The sequence below is a fragment of the Oncorhynchus clarkii genome, chromosome 19 (genome assembly GCF_045791955.1).
Source record: "Oncorhynchus clarkii lewisi isolate Uvic-CL-2024 chromosome 19, UVic_Ocla_1.0, whole genome shotgun sequence".
NCBI lineage: Eukaryota > Metazoa > Chordata > Actinopteri > Salmoniformes > Salmonidae > Oncorhynchus > Oncorhynchus clarkii.
The window spans coordinates 22055331-22075105 of NC_092165.1; the positions used below are offsets into that span (position 1 = coordinate 22055331).

Here is a 19775-nt window from a genome sequence, read left to right on the forward strand (position 1 = left end):
AGGGGACCTATTGGTAGATGGGTAAAACATAAAGCAGACATTGAATATTCCTTTGAGCATGGTGAAGTTATTAATTATACATTAGATTGTGTATCAATACACCCAGTCTACAAAAATACACACGTCCTTCCCAACCTCGCTGGTATTTCACAATGACGCCAATGGTTATTTTAAAACAGTTAGAGATTAATGATTGTGATATGAGAATTGAAGATGGATCAACAGCATTGTAGTTACCTCACAGTACTAACCTAAATGACAGAGTGAAAAGAAGGAAGCATGTACAGAATAAAAAATATTCCAATATATGCATCCTGTTTGCAACAAGGCACTTAAGTAGTACTTCTAAAAATGTGGCAAAGAAATGAACTTTTTGTCCTGAATACAGAGTGGTTATCTTTGGTGCAAATCCGGCACAACACATCACTGTGTACCAGTCTTTATATTTTTAAGCATGGTGGTGGCTGCATCATGTTATGGGTATCCTTGTCATTGTCTGCCATGTTCTACCAACTGAACCCATTCCAAAGACTAGCACAGTTCTGAGATCAGATAATTCTAGTTCCTCAATGTTTTTTATTGAGTTACATGAACTTGAAATAGTCTATTCGACTCATTCCATCGCTTACGGCCATACCAGCCTGAATAAGGACTGGGCAGTTTTTCATGATAAACAATAAATGGAATGGAGCTGAACACAGGCAAAATCACTCTCCTTCTTGGTCAAATAGCCCTTACACAGCCTGGAGGTGTGTTGGGTCATTGTCCTGTTGAAAACAAATGATAGTCCAACTAAGCGCAAATGATGGTTGAGTGTGCCTTGAATTCTAAATAAATCACAGACCAGTGTCACCAGCAAAGCAACCCCACACATCACACTTGCTCCTTGCTTCACGGTGGAAACCACAGATGTGGAGATCATCCGTTCACCTACTCTGCATCTCACACAGACTCTGCGTCTCACACAGATACGGCGGATGGAACCAAATGTTTTACATTTGGACTCATCAGACCAAAGGACAGATTTCCACTGGTCTAATGTCCACTGCTTGTTTTTCTTGGCCCAAGCAAGTCTCTTCTTCTTATTGGTGTCCTTTTAGTTGTGGTTTCTTTGCAGCAATTCGACCATTAAGGCCTGATTCACGTGGTCTCCTCTGAATAGTTGATGTTGATAAGAGTCTGTTACTTGAACTCTGTGAAGCATTTATTTGGGCTGCAATCTGAGGCTGGTAACTCTAATGAACTTATCTTCTGCAGCAGAGGTAACTCTGGATCTTCCTTTCCTGTGGCAGTCCTCTTGAGAGCCAGTTTCATCAGAGATCTTGATGGTTTTTGCGACTGCAGTTGAAGAAACTTTGAAAGTTCTTGACATTTTCCGTATTGACTGACCTTCATGTCGTTTCTCTTTGCTTATTTGAGCTTTTCTTGCTATAATAGGGACTTGGTCTTTTACCAAAAAGAGCTATCTTCTGTATACCACCCCTACCTTGTCACAACACAACTGATTGGCTCAAACACATTAAGAAGGAAAGAAATTCCACAAATGAACTTTTAACAAGGCACACCTGTTCATTGAAATGCATTCCAGGTGACTACTGGAATGAAGCTGGTTGAGAGAATGCCAAGAGGTGCAACGCTGTCATCAAGGCAGAGGGTGGCTATTTGAAGAATCTCAAATATAAAATATATTTGGATTTGTTTAACACTTTTTTTGGTTATTACATGATTTTATAGAAAATAGTAAAAAATACAGAAAAACACTGGAAGGAGTAGGTGTGTCCAATTTTTTGACTGGTACAGTATGTATGTATGTTTGTATGTATGTACACACTGTGCATTCAGAAAGTATTCAGACCCCTTTTTTTTACACATTTTGCTATGTTAGCCTTATTCTAAAATTGATTAAATCATTTTATTCATCAATCTACACACCATACCCCATAATGACAAAGCAAAAACACGTTTTTAGAAATTCTTGCAAATGTTTGAAACATAAAAAACAGATACCTTATTTAGATAAGTATTCATACCCTTTGCTATGAGACTCGAAATTGAGCATAGGTGCATCCTGTTACCATTGATCATCCTTGAGATGTTTCTCAAACTTGGAGTGGAGTCCGCCTGTGGTAAATTCAAATGGTTGGACATGATTTGGAAAGACACACATACCTGTCTATATACGTTCCCACAGTTGACAGTGCATGTCAGAGCAAAAACCAAGCCATGAGGTCAAAGGAATTGTCCATAGAGGTCTGAGACAGGATTGTGTCGAGGCACAGATCTGGTGGGGGGGGGGAATTGCAATTGGGGGAGAAGGGCCTTGGTCAGGAAGGTGACCAAGAACCCTATGGTCACTCTGAAAGAGCTCCAGTTTCTCTTTGGAGATGGGAGAACCTTCCTGAAGGGCAACCATCTCTGCAGCACTCCACCAATAAGACCTTTATGGTAGTGGCCAGACTGAAGCCACTCCTCAGTAAAAGGCACATGACAGCCTGCTTGGAGTTTTCCAAAAGGCACCTGAAGGACTGTCAGATTCTCTGATCTGATGAAACCAAGATTGAACGCTTTGGCCTGAACGCCAAGCATCACGTCTGGAGAAAACCTTCCACCATCCCTATGGTGAAGAATAGTGGTTGCAGTATCATGCCCTGGGGATTTTTTTCAGCAGGAGGGACCGGGAGACTACTCAGGATCGAGCGAAAGATGAACAGAGAAAAGTACAGGGAGATCCTTGAAAGCCTGCTCCAGAGTACTCAGGACCTCAGACTGGGGTTAATGTTCACCTTCCAAAGGAACAATGGCCCTAAGCACACAGCCAAGACAACGCAGGAGTGGCTTCGGGACAAGTCTCTGAATGTCATTGAGTAGTCCAGCCAGAGCCCGGACTTGAATCCAATTGAACATCTCTGGAAACACCTGAAAATAGCTGTGCAACGATGCTCCCCATCCAACCTGACAGAGCTTGAGAGGATCTGCAGAGAAGAATGGAAGAAACTCCCCAAATACAGGTGTGCCAAGCTTGTAGCGTTATACCCAAGAAGACTCGAGGTTGTAATCACTGCCAAAGGTGCTTCAACAAAGTCCTGAGTAAAGGGTCTGAATACTTATATAAATATCATATTTCCGTATTTTTAGATTTTTTTGCTTTGTCATTATGCGGTATTGTGTGTAGATTGATAAAAACATGTATTTAATCAATTTTAGAATAAGGCTGTAACGTAACAAAATGTGGAAAAAGTCAAGGGGTTTGAATACTTTCCAAATGCAATGTATACAGTACCAGTAAAAAGTTTGGACACCTACTGATTCCAGGTTTATAAATTATTTTTAAGCTATTCTACATTGTAGAATAATAGTGAAGACATCAAAACTATGAAATAACACATGGGAATCATGTAGTAACTACGTCACGTAGCCTAGTAGTTAGAGTGTTGGGCCAGGCCTGAAAGGTTGCTGGATTGAATCCCTGAGCTGACAAGGTAAAAATAGGTTGTTCTTCCCCTGAACAAGGCAGTTAACCCACTGTTCCCCGGTAGGCTGTCATTGCAAATAAGAATTTGTTAACTGACTTCCTTGTTAAAATTTAAATCATAGTTTTGATGTCTTCACTATTATTCTATAATGTAGAAAATAGTATAAATTAAAACCCTTGAATGAGTAGGTGTATCCAAACTTGACTGTGTGTGTGTGTGTGTTTGTGTGTGTGTGTGTATATATACATAAAACACCCTTTAACCCCCTATGCTCCTTTGAGATCTCTCTTTCATTGTCACTGAGATTTATTATTCCAACCATGGTAGCCAGAATAATGGGTAACTAGGCATTTTATACATGACCCTAAGCATGATGGGATGTTTTAATTGCTTAATTAAGTCAGGAAGCACACTTGTGTGGAAGCACTTCCTTTCAATATACAGGTACTATGTATCATTTACTCAAGTGTTTCCTTTTATTTTGGCAGTTACCTGTATATCCCAATGGATTGGTTAGAGATTTATTTTATGGTTTGTGGCCCCAAGTGGCACTTTATAGTTTGATGAACCATTGAAAGCCAAAGATCCTTTTCATCATAAGGATTTACAGGGGAAATAATATTGTGTGATATCAAGATCTGCATCTACCTATAGATGGAAACAGTGAGTGATATAAAGTATTAAAAATGAGTTTTCTAGACCTCACGTCCCTTTAATATATAACCACTTACGTCACACAGCATTTTCTGATATAATGTTCTGCCTAGCGACCAAAATATCTCTCTTTCTACAGGTGGAGACAGTGGGTGATAAGTACATGACGGTCAGTGGGCTGCCAGAACCATGTACCCACCACGCTCAGTCTATCTGCCACCTGGCCCTGGACATGATGGAAATTGCTGGACAGGTCAAAGTGGATGAAGAACCAGTACAGGTGAGGATGGGATATGTTTCCTTTTTCCAACATTTTTACCAGAATCAATTGAGAAAGGCAGCAAATGTGAAATGCTGGTGCTGGCTGAACCATTTCATCAGCCTTGTCTAGAAACAACCCCTAGGCCCTAGACGAGAACAACCTCTAGGCCCTAGCTCAAGGGCCACATGGGGATTTCAAAATTCAACTGAGGGCCACAGTTTTTGGGGGACCAATTTGTTTGTTAAAATCCATTTTGGTGCCAGAAAAAGGTTTTATTTCAAAGTATACAGTGCCTTCAGAAAGTATTCAGACTCCTTGACTTTTTCCACATTTATTAGGTTACAGCCTTATTCTAAAATTGTAAAAATAATTTTTTCCCCTAATCAATCTACACACAATACCCCATAAAGACAAAGCAAAAACAGGGATTTTAGAAATGTTTGCAAATTAAAAACAGAAATAGCACATTTGGAATTTTTCCTATTTTGTTGCCTTACAACATGGAATTAAAATAGATTTTTGGGGGGTTTGTATCATTTGATATACACAACATACCTACCATTTTGAAGATGCAAAATATTTTTATTGTGAAACAAACAAGAAATAAGACAAAAAAAACTAACACTTGACCGTGCATAACTATTCACCCCCCCCCCAAAGTCAATACTTTGTAGAGCCACCTTTTGCAGCAATTACAGCTGCAAGTCTCTTGGTGTATGTCTCTATAAGCTTGGCACATCTAGCCACTGGGATTTTTGCCCATTCTTCAAGGCAAAACATCTCCAGTGCCTTTAAGTTGACCGAATACAAATATGACCGAATACAAACAGTGTAGCTATTCCCTCCGCAAGGCAATCAAACAAGCTAAGCGTCAGTATAGAGACAATGTAGAGTCGCAATTCAACGGCTCAGACACAAGAGGTATGTGGCAGGGTCTACAGTCAATCACGGATTACAAAAAGAAAACCAGCCCTGTCACCGACCAGGATGTCTTGCTCCAAGACAGACTAAATCACTTTTTTGCCCGCTTTGAGGACAATACAGTGCCACCGACATGGCCCGCTACCAAACATTGCGGCCAACGTGAGTAAAACATTTAAACGTGTTAACCCTCGCAAAGCTGCCGGCCCAGACGGCATCCCTAGCCGTGTCCTCGGAGCATGCACAGACCAGTTGACTGGTGTGTTTACGGGCATATTCAATCAATCCTTATCCCAGTCTGCTGTTCCCACATGCTTCAAGAGGGCCACAATTGTTAGAGCGTTGGGCCAGTAACAGAAAGGTTGCTAAATTGAATCCCGAGCTGACAAGGTACAAATCTGTCATTCTGCCCCTGAACAAAGCAGTTAACCCACTGTTCCTAGGCCGTCATTGAAAATAAGAATTTGTTCTTAATTAACTGACTTGCCTAGTTATATAAAGGTAAAAAAAAACAATCCTCTTCCCAAGAAAGTTAAGGTAACTGAGCTAAAAGACGATCGCCTCCCCGTAGCTCTCACTTCCGTCATCATTAAATGCTTTGAGAGACTAGTCAAGGACCATATCACCTCCACCCTACCTGACACCCTAGACCCACTCCAATTTGCTTACCACCCCAATAGGTCCACAGACGACGCAATCACAATCACACTGCACACTGCCCTAACCCATCTGGACGAGAGGGATACTTATGTAAGAATGCTGTTCATCGACTACAGCTCAGTATTTAACACCATAGTACCCTCAACTCGTCATTAAGCTGGGTCTCGACCCTGGATTGTGCATCTGGGTACTGGAATTCCTGACGGGCCACCCCCAGGTGGTGAGGGTAGGAAACATCTCCATCCCGCTGATCATCAACACTGGGGCCGCACAAGGGTGGCGGAAGGGACTTCTTTAAGCAATGGCTTTTTTTCTGGCCACTCTTCCGTAAGCCCAGCTCTGTGGAGTGTACTGCTTAAAGTGGTCCTATGGACAGATACTCCGATCTCCCCTGTGAAGCTTTGCAGCCTCTTCAAGGTTATCTTTGGTCACTTTGTTGGCTCTCTGATTGATGCCCTGCTTGCCTGGTCCGTGAGTTTTGATGGGCGGCCCTCTCTTGGCATGTTTGTTGTGGTGCCAAATTCATTAAATTTTTTATAATGGATTTAATGGTGCCCCGTGAGATGTTCAAAGTTTCTGGTATTTTTTTATATCCCAACCCTGATCTGTACTTCTCCACAACTTTGTCCCTGACCTGTTTGGAGAGCTCCTTGGTCTTCATGGTGTCGCTTGCTTGGTGGTGACCCTTGCTTTATATATACTGCTATCATGTGACAGATCATATGACACTTAGATTGCACACAGGTGGACTTTATTTAACTAATTATGTGACTTTTGAAGGTAATTGGTTGCACCAGATCTTATTTAAACAAGTTATTGTTTTCTTTTCACTTCACCAATTTGGACTATTTTGTGTATGTCCGTTACATAAAATCCAAATTAAAATCCATTTAATTTACAGGTTGTAATGCAACAAAATAGGGAAAAAGCCAAGGGGGATGAATACTTTTGCAAGGCACTGTATATTTGGGAGTGTCTCCCATTCTTCTCTGCAGAGTGTTGCTGCACAGCTATTTTCTGGTCTCTCCAGAGCTGTTTGATCGGGTTCAATCCGGGCTCTTGCGGGGCCACTTAAGGACATTCAGAGACTTGTCCCGAGCCCACTCCTGCATTGTCTAGGCTGTGTGTTTAAGGTCGTTTTCCTGTTGAAAGGTGAACCTTCGCCCCAGTCTGAGGTCCTGAGTGCTCTATAGCAGGTTTTCATCAAGGATCTCTCTGCACTTTGCTTCGTTCACCTTTCCCTCGATCCCGACTAGTATCCCAGTCCCTTCCGCCAAAAACATCCCCACAACATGATGCTGCCACCACCATGCATCACGATAGGGATGGTTCTAGGTTTCCTCCAGACGTGACGCTTGGCATTCAGTTCAAAGAGTTCAATCTTGGTTTCTTCAGACCAAAGAATCTTGTTTCTCATGGTCTGTGAGTCTTTAGGTGCCTTTTGGCAAAATCCAAGCGGGTTGTTATGTGCCTTTTACTAAGGAGTGGCTTCCGTCTTGCCACTACCATAAAGGCCTGATAGGTGAATTGCTGCAGAGATGGTTGTCCTTCAGGAAGGTTCTCCCATCTCCACAGAGGAGCTCTGTCAGAGGGACCATAAGGTTCTTGGTCACCTCCATGACCAAGGCCCTTCTCCACCGATTGACCAGTTTGGCCGGGCGGCTAGCTCTAGGAAGAGTCTTGGTGGTTCCAAACTTCTTACATTGAAGAATGTTGGAGGCCACTGTGTTCTTGGGGACCTTCAATGCGGCAGAATTTTTTTGCTACCCTTCCCCAGATCTGTTCCTCGACACAATCCTGTCTCTGACCTCTACGGACAATTCCTTCGACCTCATGGCTTGGTTTTTGCTTTGACATGCACTGTCAACTGCGGGACCTCGTACAGACAGGTGTTCTTTTTCCAGACAACAGGCCCTCCGATTTGACACACTGAACTCTATCAGAGAAGTAGTTGGTAAACCAGGCGAGGCAATCATTTGAGAAAACAAGGCTGTTGATTCTGCCAATAAGAATGGTGTGATTGACAGAGTCGAAAGCCTTGGCCAGGTCGATGAATATGGCTGCACAGTAATGTCTCTTATCGATGGCGGTTATGATGTCGTTTAGAACCTTGAGCGTAGCTGAGGTGCACCCTTGACCAGCTCTGAAACCAGATTGCATAGTGGAGAAGGTATGGTGGGATTTGAAATGGTCAGTAATCTGTTTGTTAACTTGGCTTTCGAAGACCTTAGAAAGACAGGGTAGGATAGATATTAGGTCTGTAGCAGTTTGGGTCTAGAGTGTCACACCCTTTGAAGAGGGGGATGACCGCGGCAGCTTTACAATCTTTGGGAATCTCAGACGATACGAAAGAGAGGTTGAACAGGCTAGTAATAGGGGTTTCGGCAGATCATTTTAGAAAGAGAGGGTCCAGATTGTCTAGCCCGGCTGATTTGTAGGGGACCAGATTTTGCAGTTTTTTCAGAACATCTGCTATCTGGATTTGTGTAAAGGAGAAATGGTGGGGGCTTGGACGGGTTGCTGTGGAGGGTTCCGGGCAGTTGACCGGGGTAGGGGTAGCCATGTGGAAAGCATGGCCAGCCGTAGGGAAATGCTTATTGAAATTCTCAATTATAGTGGATTTATCGGTGGTGACAGTGTTTTCTAGCCTCTGAGCAGTGGGCAGCTGGGAGGAGGTGCTCTTATTCTCCATGGACTTTACAGTGTCCCAGAACTTTTTTGAGTTAGTACTACAGGATGCAAATTTCTGTTTGAAAAAGTTTGCCTTAGCTTTTCTAACTGCCTGTGTATATTTGTTCCTAACTTCCCTGAAAAGTTGCATATCACAGGGGCTATTAGATGCTAATGCAGCTCCACAGGATATTTTTGTGCTGGTCAAGGGCAGACAGGTCTGGTGTGAACCAAGGACTATATCTATTCCTAGTTCTAAATTTTAAAGAATAGCCAGGCATCATCTACTGACGGGATGGGGTCAATGTCATTCCAGGATACCCCGGCCAGGTCGATTAGAAAGGCCTGCTCGCAGAAGTGTTTCAGGGAGCGTTTGACAGTGATGCAGGGTGGTCATTTGGTCGCAGACCCATTACGGATGCAGGCAATGAGGCAGTGATCGCTGAGATCTTGATTGAAAACAGCAGACAGCAGTTTATTTACTGATTTGGGGTTGTACCTGGTAGGTTCATTGATAATTTGTGTGAGATTGAGGGCATCATGCTTAGTTTGTCGGATGGCCGGGGTGTTAAGCATGTCCCAGTTTAGGTCACCTAGTAGCACGAGCTCAGAAGATAGATGGGGGGCAATCAGTTCACATATAGTATCGAGGGCACAGCCGGGGGCAGAGGGAGGTCTATAGCAAGCGGCAACCGTGAGAGACTTGTTTCTGGAAAGGTGCATTTTTAGAAGTAGAAGCTCAAGTTGTTTGGGTACAGACTTAGCCTGCAGAGTTCTGTATTACTTTCTATTTTTGTAGTAGATTGCAACACCGCCCCCTTTGGCAGTTCTATCTTGGTGGGAAACGTTATAGTTAGCAATGGAGATTTCAGGGTTTTTGGTGGTTTTCCTGAGCCAGGATTCAGACACGGCTAAGACATCTGGGTTGGCAGAGTGTGCTAAAGCAGTGAGTAAAACAAACTTAGGGAGTAGGCTTCTAATGTTAACATGCATGAAACCAAGGCTTTTACGTTTACAGAAGTCAACAAATGAGAGCACCTGGGGGGTGGGAGTGGAGCTAGGCACTGCAGGACCTGGATTAACCTCCACATCACCAGAGGAACAGAGGAGAAGTAGGATAAGGGTACGGCTAAAGACTATACGAACTGGCCGTCTAGCACGTTCAGATCAGAGAGTAAAAGGAGCAGGTTTCTGGGCACGATAGCATAGATTCAAGGCATAGTGTACAGACAAAGGTAAGGTAGGATGTGAGTACATTGGAGGTAAACCTAGGCATTGAGTGATGAAGAAAGAGATATAGTCTCTAGAGATGTTTAAACTAGGTGATGTCATCGCATATGTAGGAGGTGGAACAACATGGTTGGTTGAGGCATATTGAGCAGGGCTAGAGGCTCTACAGTGAAATAAGACAGTAATCACTAACCAGGACAGTAATGGACAAGGCATATTGATATTAGAGAGAGGCATGCGTAGCCAAGTGAACATATGGGTCCAGTGAGTGGTTGGGCTGGCTGGGGAAACGGCGATTCAGACAGTTAGCAGGCTAACAAGCTAACAGTTAGTAGGCCGGAGTTAAACAAGCTAGCAGCTAGTAGACCAGGGCAAGCTAGCGGTTAGCAGGCCGGGTTAGCAAGCAAGCAGTTAGCAAGGGCTAGCAGTTAGCAGACCGGGCAGGCAAGCTAGCAGTTAGCAGACCAGGGCCCGGCAGTTTAGCAGTTAGCAGACCGGGTTAGCAAGCAAGCAAGTAGCAGGGGCTAGAAAGTTAGCCTTTGGGGGGGGGCGTCGTCGCAATGGGGGTAAGTCTGTTTTTGCCTCTTCGTGCGGTGACGTCGATAGACCAGTCGTGGAATTAGTAGGGTTCCAAGTAGCTCTAGGTAGCTAGCATGCCGATATTGTAGCCCTGGAGTAGGCTTCGGTGGTAGCACAGGAGCCCTGGCCGGGCTAGCTTCAAGTTAAATAGGTGCTTGCTCTGGGATGGAAAGCCAAGAGTAGTCATCCGGGATTGCGGTTAGCTAGTTGTGAAGATCCAGATGAAAATGTTCAGTTTGCGGTAGGAATCCGGGGATAAAAATAACAGGTCCGTTATGCTCTGGTTAGAGTCACGTTGTTCGAACTGGCGAGAGCTTTCCGAGCTGAAGGTTAGCTGATGACCGCTGGCAATGGTTTGCTGACTGATATCTGGTAGTTAGCTGGCTAGCTTCAGTTGAGAGATTCCAGATCTGAAGTAAAAATAAATACTTTAGGAAAAAAAAGCAGATCCACGCCACATTGGGTGAGGTGGGTTGCAGGAGAGTATTTAGATGATGAGGTTTAGCAAAATATTTTAAAGGATATGCGACTAAAAATATGTAAAACTATATATACAAGGGACATGACAGGACAAATACGTCTGACTGCTACGCCATCTTCGATTAACATCTTGGCCTGGGAGGCCACCTGGTTTTCAAAGCAATCACTTTTCTCCCGGAGCAATGTCCACCCACCCGGGCCAGCTTAATTGAATTCCCTCATTGTAATGTTGCTGTAGCCCTCAGTACAGGAATAGGCATATAGGTGGTTGATAGAGCACATGAGGGCCACATCCCAATTCTCTTATGGTGTGCACTTGCCAACTCCTCATCATGGGAGTTAGCAAGTACACAATTCGGGCAAAGGGAGGAGAATTGGGACCCAACTCAACAACATGACAGCAAAAAGTCCAACTCATTTGAGTACTGCCTATGAGAAGAAAGGGTGCTCCACACACGGTCTGTTCACAATGTGTCTTTGGGTGGCACAATCACTGCCAAGTAATGACTTGTAATGACTTGCAAACATACAGTATGCTGTATCTACCTCTGTGCTTGCAACCTCTGCCTCCTATCTATTCAAGTAGTAGTACCTACTATGGGATACTTACTTGTACATATTCTACATTAGCCCTTGTTCCACTTTGTTCATCTGTTCCATTACATTACACATAAGAGTAATAGGACGAAGGCGTCTTCTGTACCGGGAGAGTTTTGTTAAGAGCCCCGACGCTCGTTCTGAACATTAACATGCATCACTTGCGGTACGGTTTTGGAAGCATAAGGACCTTATCTTTCATATCAGCAAAATATCATTTTCAAAAAACAAAAGGTTAAATTGATACACACCTTTTATAGGGCTAGGGTTAGTGTTCTCACACGGCAACATCTCCATGTTACAGCACGTGTTTACGGAAGAAGCAAGACAGAGGGACAACCTGTCTAGCATCCTCCGAACACCTGTATGTAATCGTAGAACCGCACCAGAAACGTGTTGTCACTGAAAAATACTGTTGACTGTACCTGTGATAGTCGGTTAAAACAGTGTAAAGTAACTATATTTAGCATTTGGGAAATTATTTTGATGTGATATGAAAGTTAAGGGCCTTATCTTTCTAGAACCGTATCGGAATTGATAATCATTTTGTTCAGATGGAGTATAAGGCTGTTTTGGCTGCCAGAGCCAGTACTAATGAAAATAACATACAATAACTTACATGAGCTGAATATAACAAACATGAGCTGCTAAAGTATTTGGACAATCAAATCAAATGTATTTATATGGCCCTTCGTACATCAGCTGATATCTCAAAGTGCTCTACAGAAACCCAGCCTAAAACCCCAAACAGCAAGCAATGCAGATGTTGAAGCACGTTGGCTAGGAAAAACTCCTTAGAAAGGCCAAAACCTAGGAAGAAACCTAGAGAGGAACCAGGCTATGAGGGGTGGCCAGTCCTCTTCTGGCTGTGCCGGGTGGAGATTATAACAGAACATGGCCAAGATGTTCAAATGTTCATAGATGACCAGCATGGTCAAATAATAGGTCTGGGACAGGTAGCACGTCCGGTGAACAGGTCAGGATTCCATAGCCGCAGGCAGAACAGTTGAAACTGGAGCAGCAGCACGGCCAGTTGGACTGAGGACAGCAAGGAGTCATCATGCCAGGTAGTCCTGAGGCATGGTTCTACGGCTCAGGTCCTCCAAGAGAGAAAGAAAGAGAGAATTAGAGAGAGCATACTTAAATTCACACAGGACACCGGATAAGACAGGAGAATTACTCCAGATATAACAAACTGACACTAGCCCCCCGACACATAAACTACTGCAGCATAAATACTGGAGGCTGAGACAGAAGGGGTCAGGAGACACTGTGGCCCCATCCGATGTTACCCCCAGGCAGGGCCAAACAGGAAGGATATAACCCCACCCACTTTGCGGCCAGGCAGAGACAGCAAGGGCGGTTCGTTGCTCCAGAGCCTTTCTGTTCACCTTCACACTCCTGGGCCAGACTACACTCAATCATATGACCCACTGAAGAGATGAGTCTTCAGTAAAGACTTAAAGGTTGAGACACCACTAGAGGGTTATCTTCAACCACCAACTTACCATCCTGAGACGAGGCCGAGTATAGCCCACAAAGATCTCCGCCACGGGCGCCAACCCAGACAGGAAGATCACATCAGTGACTCAACCCACTCAAGTGACGCACCCCTCCTAGGGACGGCATGAAAGAGCACCAGTAAGCCAGTGACTCAGGCCCTGTAATAGGGTTAGAGGCAGAGAATCCCAGTGGAAAGAGGGGAACCGGCCAGGCAGAGACAGCAAGGGCGGTTCGTTGCTCCAGAGCCTTTCCGTTCACCTTCACACTCCTGGGCCAGACTACACTCAATCATATGACCCACTGAAGAGATGAGTCTTCAGTAAAGACTTAAAGGTTGAGACCGAGTTTGCGTCTCTCACATGGGTAGGCAGACCATTCCATAAAAATGGAGCTCTACAGGAGAAAGCCCTGCCTCCAGCTGTTTGCTGTTAGGAGGCCTGCGTCTTGTGACAGTAGCGTACGTGTAGGTATGTACGACAGGACCAAATCAGAGAGATAGGTAGGAGCAAGCCCATGTAATGCTTTGTAGGTTAGCAGTAAAACTTCGAAATCAGCCCTTGCCTTGACAGGAAGCCAGTGTAGGGAGGCTAGTACTGGAGTAATATGATCAAATTTTTTGGTTCTAGTCAAGATTCTAGCAGCCGTATTTATCACTAACTGAAGTTTATTTAGTGCTTCATCCGGGTAGCCGGAAAGTAGAGCATTGCAGTAGTCTAACCTAGAAGTAACAAAAGCATGGGTTAATTCTTCTGCATCATTTTTGGAAAGTTTCTGATTTTTGCAATGTTACGTAGATGGAAAAAAGCTGTCCTTGAAACAGTCTTGATATGTTCGTCAAAAGAGAGATCAGGGTCCAGAGTAACGCCGAGGTCCTTCACAGTTTTATTTGATAGGACTGTACACCCATTAAGAGTAATTGTCAGATTCAACAGAAGATCTCTTTGTTTCTTGGGACCTAGAACAAGCATCTCTGTTTTGTCCGAGTTTAAAGTAGAAAGTTTGCAGCCATCCACTTCCTTATGTCTGAAACACAGGCTTCTAGCGGGGGCAATTTTGGGGCTTCACCATGACAGTGAGAAATATTTAATTTTTTGGGCTCTGTACTCCAGCACTTTGGATTTAAATGACACAATGACTATGAGGTTAAAGTGCAGACTGTTAGCTTTAATGTGAAGGTAATTTCATTCATAATGGGTGAACCGTTTAGCAATTACTGCACTTTTTGTATATATTGCCTCCATTTTATGGGACCAAAAGTATTGGGATAACTTCAATTATGTGTATTAAAGTAGTTTTCTTTTTGGTTTTCTTTTTGGTTCTTTTTGGTTTCATATTCCTAGCACGCAATGATTACATCAAGCTTGTGACTCTACAAACTTGTTGAATGCATTTGCTGTTTGTTTTGGTTGTGTTTCAGATTATTTTGTGCTCAATAGAAATGAATGGTAAATAATGTATTGTCATTTTGGAGTCACTTTCATTGTAAATAATAATAGAATAGGTTTCTAAACACTTTCTAAGCACACATTAATGTGGATGCTACCATGATTATGGATAGTCCTGAATGAATCATGAATAATGATGAGTGAGAAAGTTAGATGCAAAAAGATCATACCCCTAAGACATACAATCCTCTCACCATTACAATAACAGGGGGGATAGTTTTTATTGGGTGGTATGATATTTGTGCGTCTAATTTTCTCAGTCATCATTATTCACCATTCAGGATTATCTGTAATCATGGTAGCATCCACATTAATGCAGACGTGTTTAGAAACATATTCTATTATTTACAATGAAAGTCTCTCAAGAATTAGACAAATTAATTACACACAAAATACCAACAAAATCATCTGAAACACAACTATAACAAACAGCAAATGCATCCAATAAATTAGTAGTCACAAGCTTGATATAGTCATGAATATGGGACTACATACTTATTTTTTGACTACTTTAATACACATACAGTACCAGTCAAAAGCTTGGACATACCTATTCATTCAAGGGTTTTTCTTTATTTTTACTATTTTCTGCATTGTAGAATAATAGTGAAGGCATCAAAACTATGAAATAACACATATGGAATCATGTAGTAACCAAAAAAGTTTTAAACAATTCAAAATATATTTTATATTTGAGATTCTTAAAAGTAGCCACCCTTTGCCTTGATGACAGCTTTGCACACTGTCCAAACTTTTGATTGATAGTGTATACAGTGTAAGTGAATCAATACTTTTGGTCCCCTAAAACAGTGTGAGAGCTGCCCACCCCCCCCCCCCCCCCACAAATTGTATTTTATTTTTATATTGTACATGTACACTGCTCAAAAAATTAAGGGAACACTAAAATAACACATTCTAGATCTGAATGAATGAAATATTCTTATTAAATACTTTTTTCTTTACATAGTTGAATGTGCTGACAACAAAATCACACAAAAAATATCAATGGAAATCAAATTTATCAACCCATGGAGGTCTGGATTTGGAGTCACACTCAAAATTAAAGTGGAAAACCACACTTCAGGCTGATCCAACTTTGATGTAATGTCCTTAAAACAAGTCAAAATGAGGCTCAGTAGTGTGTGTGGCCTCCACGTGCCTGTATGACCTCCCAACAACGCCAGGGCATGCTCCTGATGGTCTCCTGAGGGATCTCCTCCCAGACCTGGACTAAAGCATCCGCCAACTCCTGGACAGTCTGTGGTGCAACATGGCGTTGGTGGATGGAGCGAGACATAATGTCCCAGATGTGCTCAATTGGATTCAGGTCTGGGGAACGGGTGGGCCAGTCCATAGCATCAATGCCTTCTTCTTGCAGGAACTCCTGACACACTCCAGCCACATGAGATCTAGCATTGTCTTGCATTAGGAGGAACCCAGGGCCAACCGCACCAGCATATGGTCTCACAAGGGGTCTGAGGATCTCATCTCGGTACCTAATAGCAGTCAGGCTACCTCTGGCGAGCACATGGAGGGCTGTGCGACTCCCCAATGAAATGCCACCACACACCATGACTGACCCACCGCCAAACCGGTCATGCTGGAGGATGTTGCAGGCAGCAGAACGTTCTCCACGGCGTCTCCAGACTCTGTCACGTCTGTCACATGTGCTCAGTGTGAACCTGCTTTCATCTGTGAAGAGCACAGGGCGCCAGTGGCGAATTTGCCAATCTTGGTGTTCTCTGGCAAATGCCAAACGTCCTGCACGGTGTTGGGCTGTAAGCACAACCCCCACCTGTGGACGTCGGGCCCTCATACCACCCTCATGGAGTCTGTTTCTGACCGTTTGAGCAGACTAATGCACATTTGTGGCCTGCTGGAGGTAATTTTGCAGGGCTCTGGCAGTGCTCCTCCTGCTCCTCCTTGCACAAAGGCGGAGGTAGCGGTCCTGCTGCTGGGTTGTTGCCCTCCTACGGCCTCCTCCACGTCTCCTGATGTACTGGCCTGTCTCCTGGTAGCGCCTCCATGCTCTGGACACTACGCTGACAGACACAGCAAACCTTCTTGCCACAGCTCGCATTGATGTGCCATCCTGGATGAGCTGCACTACCTGAGCCACTTGTGTGGGTTGTAGACTCCGTCTCATGCTACCACTAGAGTGAAAGCACCGCCAGCATTCAAAAGTGACCAAAACATCAGCCAGGAAGCATAGGAACTGAGAAGTGGTCTGTGGTCACCACCTGCAGAACCACTCCTTTATTGGGGGTGTCTTGCTAATTGCCTATAATTTCCACCTGTTGTCTATTCCATTTGCACAACAGCATGGGACATTTATTGTCAATCATTGTTGCTTCCTAAGTGGACAGTTTGATTTCACAGAAGTGTGATTGACTTGGAGTTATATTGTGTTGTTTAAGTGTTCTCTTTATTTTTTTGAGCAGTGTATATAGTCTGAGGACATGTTTTCAGATGATTCCCTTGTTTTTAATTTGCCACATATCGTTATTGATCCACATAGTGTAACTTTAATGCATCATAGCTTGCTAGCTATCAGTGGTAGAACATAAATAACAATGATAGTTATCCAGCTAATTGTTTCAATGCATCCAGCTCATTGTTTCAACAATAAAGCCACTTACAGAACAAATGTACAATGGTGTAAGTAGTACAATGAGAAAACAATCATTTTTTGGGGGCCATTACCATGGTACTGGTGCAAATACCATGGTATCTTCCTGGTAGTGACCAAAAAAACATGATAGTACCACAATATTTTTTTCATTGTACTAACATGGTAGGAAAATACAATGGTATTTGCACCAGTGCCATGGTATTTCCCCCCCATGGTAGTGACCAAAAAAACATGCTTGTTTTTTCATTCTATTAGCTAGTATGGTACAAAAATTAACAAAGGTATTACAATGGAGAAAACAAATGTAGTGTACTCTCTTCCACGTTGGGACCTGAATAGGTCATGGTGAGAAGAATGAATGTATTCTGAAACCTTGAAGATTTAAAATAATTCGTTTTTCTGGAGCTTCAATACAGTTTTCAGTTTACTCTCTCATTCAACTGACTATGCTACTCTTGTGCATTTTTAAGTAGCCAACCTACTGTACCAAAAAATATTTGTAAAATGGTATTATCATCTTATAAATACATTTTCATTTAATTCTCCACATATTCCTAAAAACAGCAAGTTACAATGTTTCCCTTTATTTACACTCTGTGTGAACATTAATTGTTGTAACGGTTTTCTGTATGAGAAGGAGAGTCGGACCAAAATGCAGCGTGTAGATTGCGATCCATGTTTTAATAACCAAACGTAAAACACGAATCAATACAAACACTACAAAATAAAGAACGTAACGAAAACCTAAACAGCCCTATCTGGTGAAAACACATAGACAGGAACAATCACCCACAAACACACAGTGAAACCCAGGCTACCTAAATATGGTTCCCAATCAGAGACAATGACGAACACCTGCCTCTGATTGAGAACCATATCAGGCCGAACATAGAACTGGACAAACTAGAGATGTAACATAGAATGCCCACTCAGATCACACCCTGACCAACCAAAACATAGAAATATACAAAGTAAACTATGGTCAGGGTGTGACAGTACCCCCCCCCCAAGGTGCGGACTCCGGCCGCAAAACCTGAACCTATAGGGGAGGGTCTGGGTGGGCATCTGTCCGCGGTGGCGGCTCTGGCGCTGGACGTGGACCCCACTCCATAATCGTTTTAGTCCACCTCCTTAGCGTCCCTAGATAGGTTACCCTCCTTAATGACCGCTCGGGACAGAGGGACAGCTCGGGACAGAGGTAGCTCGGGACTGATGGGTAGCTCAGCACTGAGAGGAAGCTCAGCACTGAGAGGAAGCTCAGCACTGAGAGGAAGCCCAGGCAGATAGTTGGATCTAGCAGATCCTGGCTGACTGGAGAATCTGGAAGAGTCTGGTCGACTGGCAGATCTGGAAGAGTCTGGTCGACTGGCAGATCTAGAAGAGTCTGGTCGATTGGCAGATCTGGAAGAGTCTGGTCGACTGGCAGATCTGGAAGAGTCTGGTTGACTGGCAGATCTGGAAGAGTCTGGTCGACTGGCAGATCTGGCAGAGTCTGGTCGACTGGCAGATCTGGAAGAGTCTGGTCGACTGGCAGATCTGGAAGAGTCTGGTCGACTGGCAGATCTGGAAGAGTCTGGTCGACTGGCAGATCTGGAAGAGTCTGGTCGACTGGCAGATCTGGAAGAGTCTGGTCGACTGGCAGATCTGGAAGAGTCTGGTTGACTGGCAGCTCTTGCTGCTCCATGCTGACTGGCTGCCCCATGCTGACTGGCAGCTCTGGCTGCTCCATGCTGACTGGCTGCTCCATGCTGACTGACAGCTCTGGCTGCTCCATGCTGACTGGCAGCTCTGGCTGCTCCATGCTGACTGGCAGCTCTGGCTGCTCCATGCTGACTGGCTGCTCCATGCTGACTGGCTGCTCTGGCTGCTCCATGCTGACTGGCGGCCCTGGCTGCTCCATGCTGACTGGCGGCCCTGGCTGCTCCATGCTGACTGGCGGCCCTGGCTGCTCCATGCTGACTGGCGGCCCTGGCTGCTCCATGCTGACTGGCGGCCCTGGCTGCTCCATGCTGACTGGCGGCTCTGGCTGCTCCATGCTAACTGGCAGCTCTGGCGGCTCCTTGCAGACTGGCAGCTCTGGCGGCTCCTTGCAAACTGGCAGCTTTGGCGGCATCCTGCAGACTGGCAGCTCTGGCGGCTCCTTGCAGACTGGCAGCTCCCTGCAGACTGGCAGCTCCCTGCAGACTGGCAGCTCTATGCAGACTGACAGCTCTATGCAAACTGACAGCTCCTTGCAAACTGGCAGCTCCTTGCAAACTGGCAGCTCCTTGCAAACTGGCAGCTCCTTGCAAACTGGCAGCTCCTTGCAAACTGGCAGCTCCTTCCAAACTGGCAGCTCCTTGCAAACTGACAGCTCCTTGCAAACTGGCAGTTCTGAACAGGCGGGAGACTCCGGCAGCGCTGTAGAGAAGGAAGGCTCTAACAGCGCTAAACAGGCGGGAGACTCCGACAGCGCTGAAGAGGAGGAAGGCTCTGGCAGCGCTGGACAGGCGAGGCGCACTGTAGGCCTGATGCGTGGTGCTGGCACTGGTGGTACTGGGCCGAGGACACACACAGGAAGCCTGGTGCGGGGAGCTGCTACCGGAGGGCTGGGGTGTGGAGGTGGTACTGGAAAAACCGGACCGTGCAGGCGCACTGGAGCTCCTGAGCACCGAGCCTGCCCAACCTTA

The 19775-nt window shown here is 44.6% G+C and overlaps 1 protein-coding gene across 2 annotated transcripts in view; it reads left to right on the forward strand.

Moving 5' to 3' along the window:
* Positions 1-19775, forward strand: part of LOC139374930 (guanylate cyclase soluble subunit beta-1-like) — a 65832-nt gene that overhangs the window by 34452 nt on the left and 11605 nt on the right. For both annotated transcript variants that reach the window (XM_071116175.1, XM_071116176.1), the window contains exon 11: positions 4267-4407. In XM_071116175.1, coding sequence (XP_070972276.1) covers positions 4267-4407 — 141 coding nt within the window. The remainder of the gene's footprint in view (positions 1-4266; positions 4408-19775) is intronic.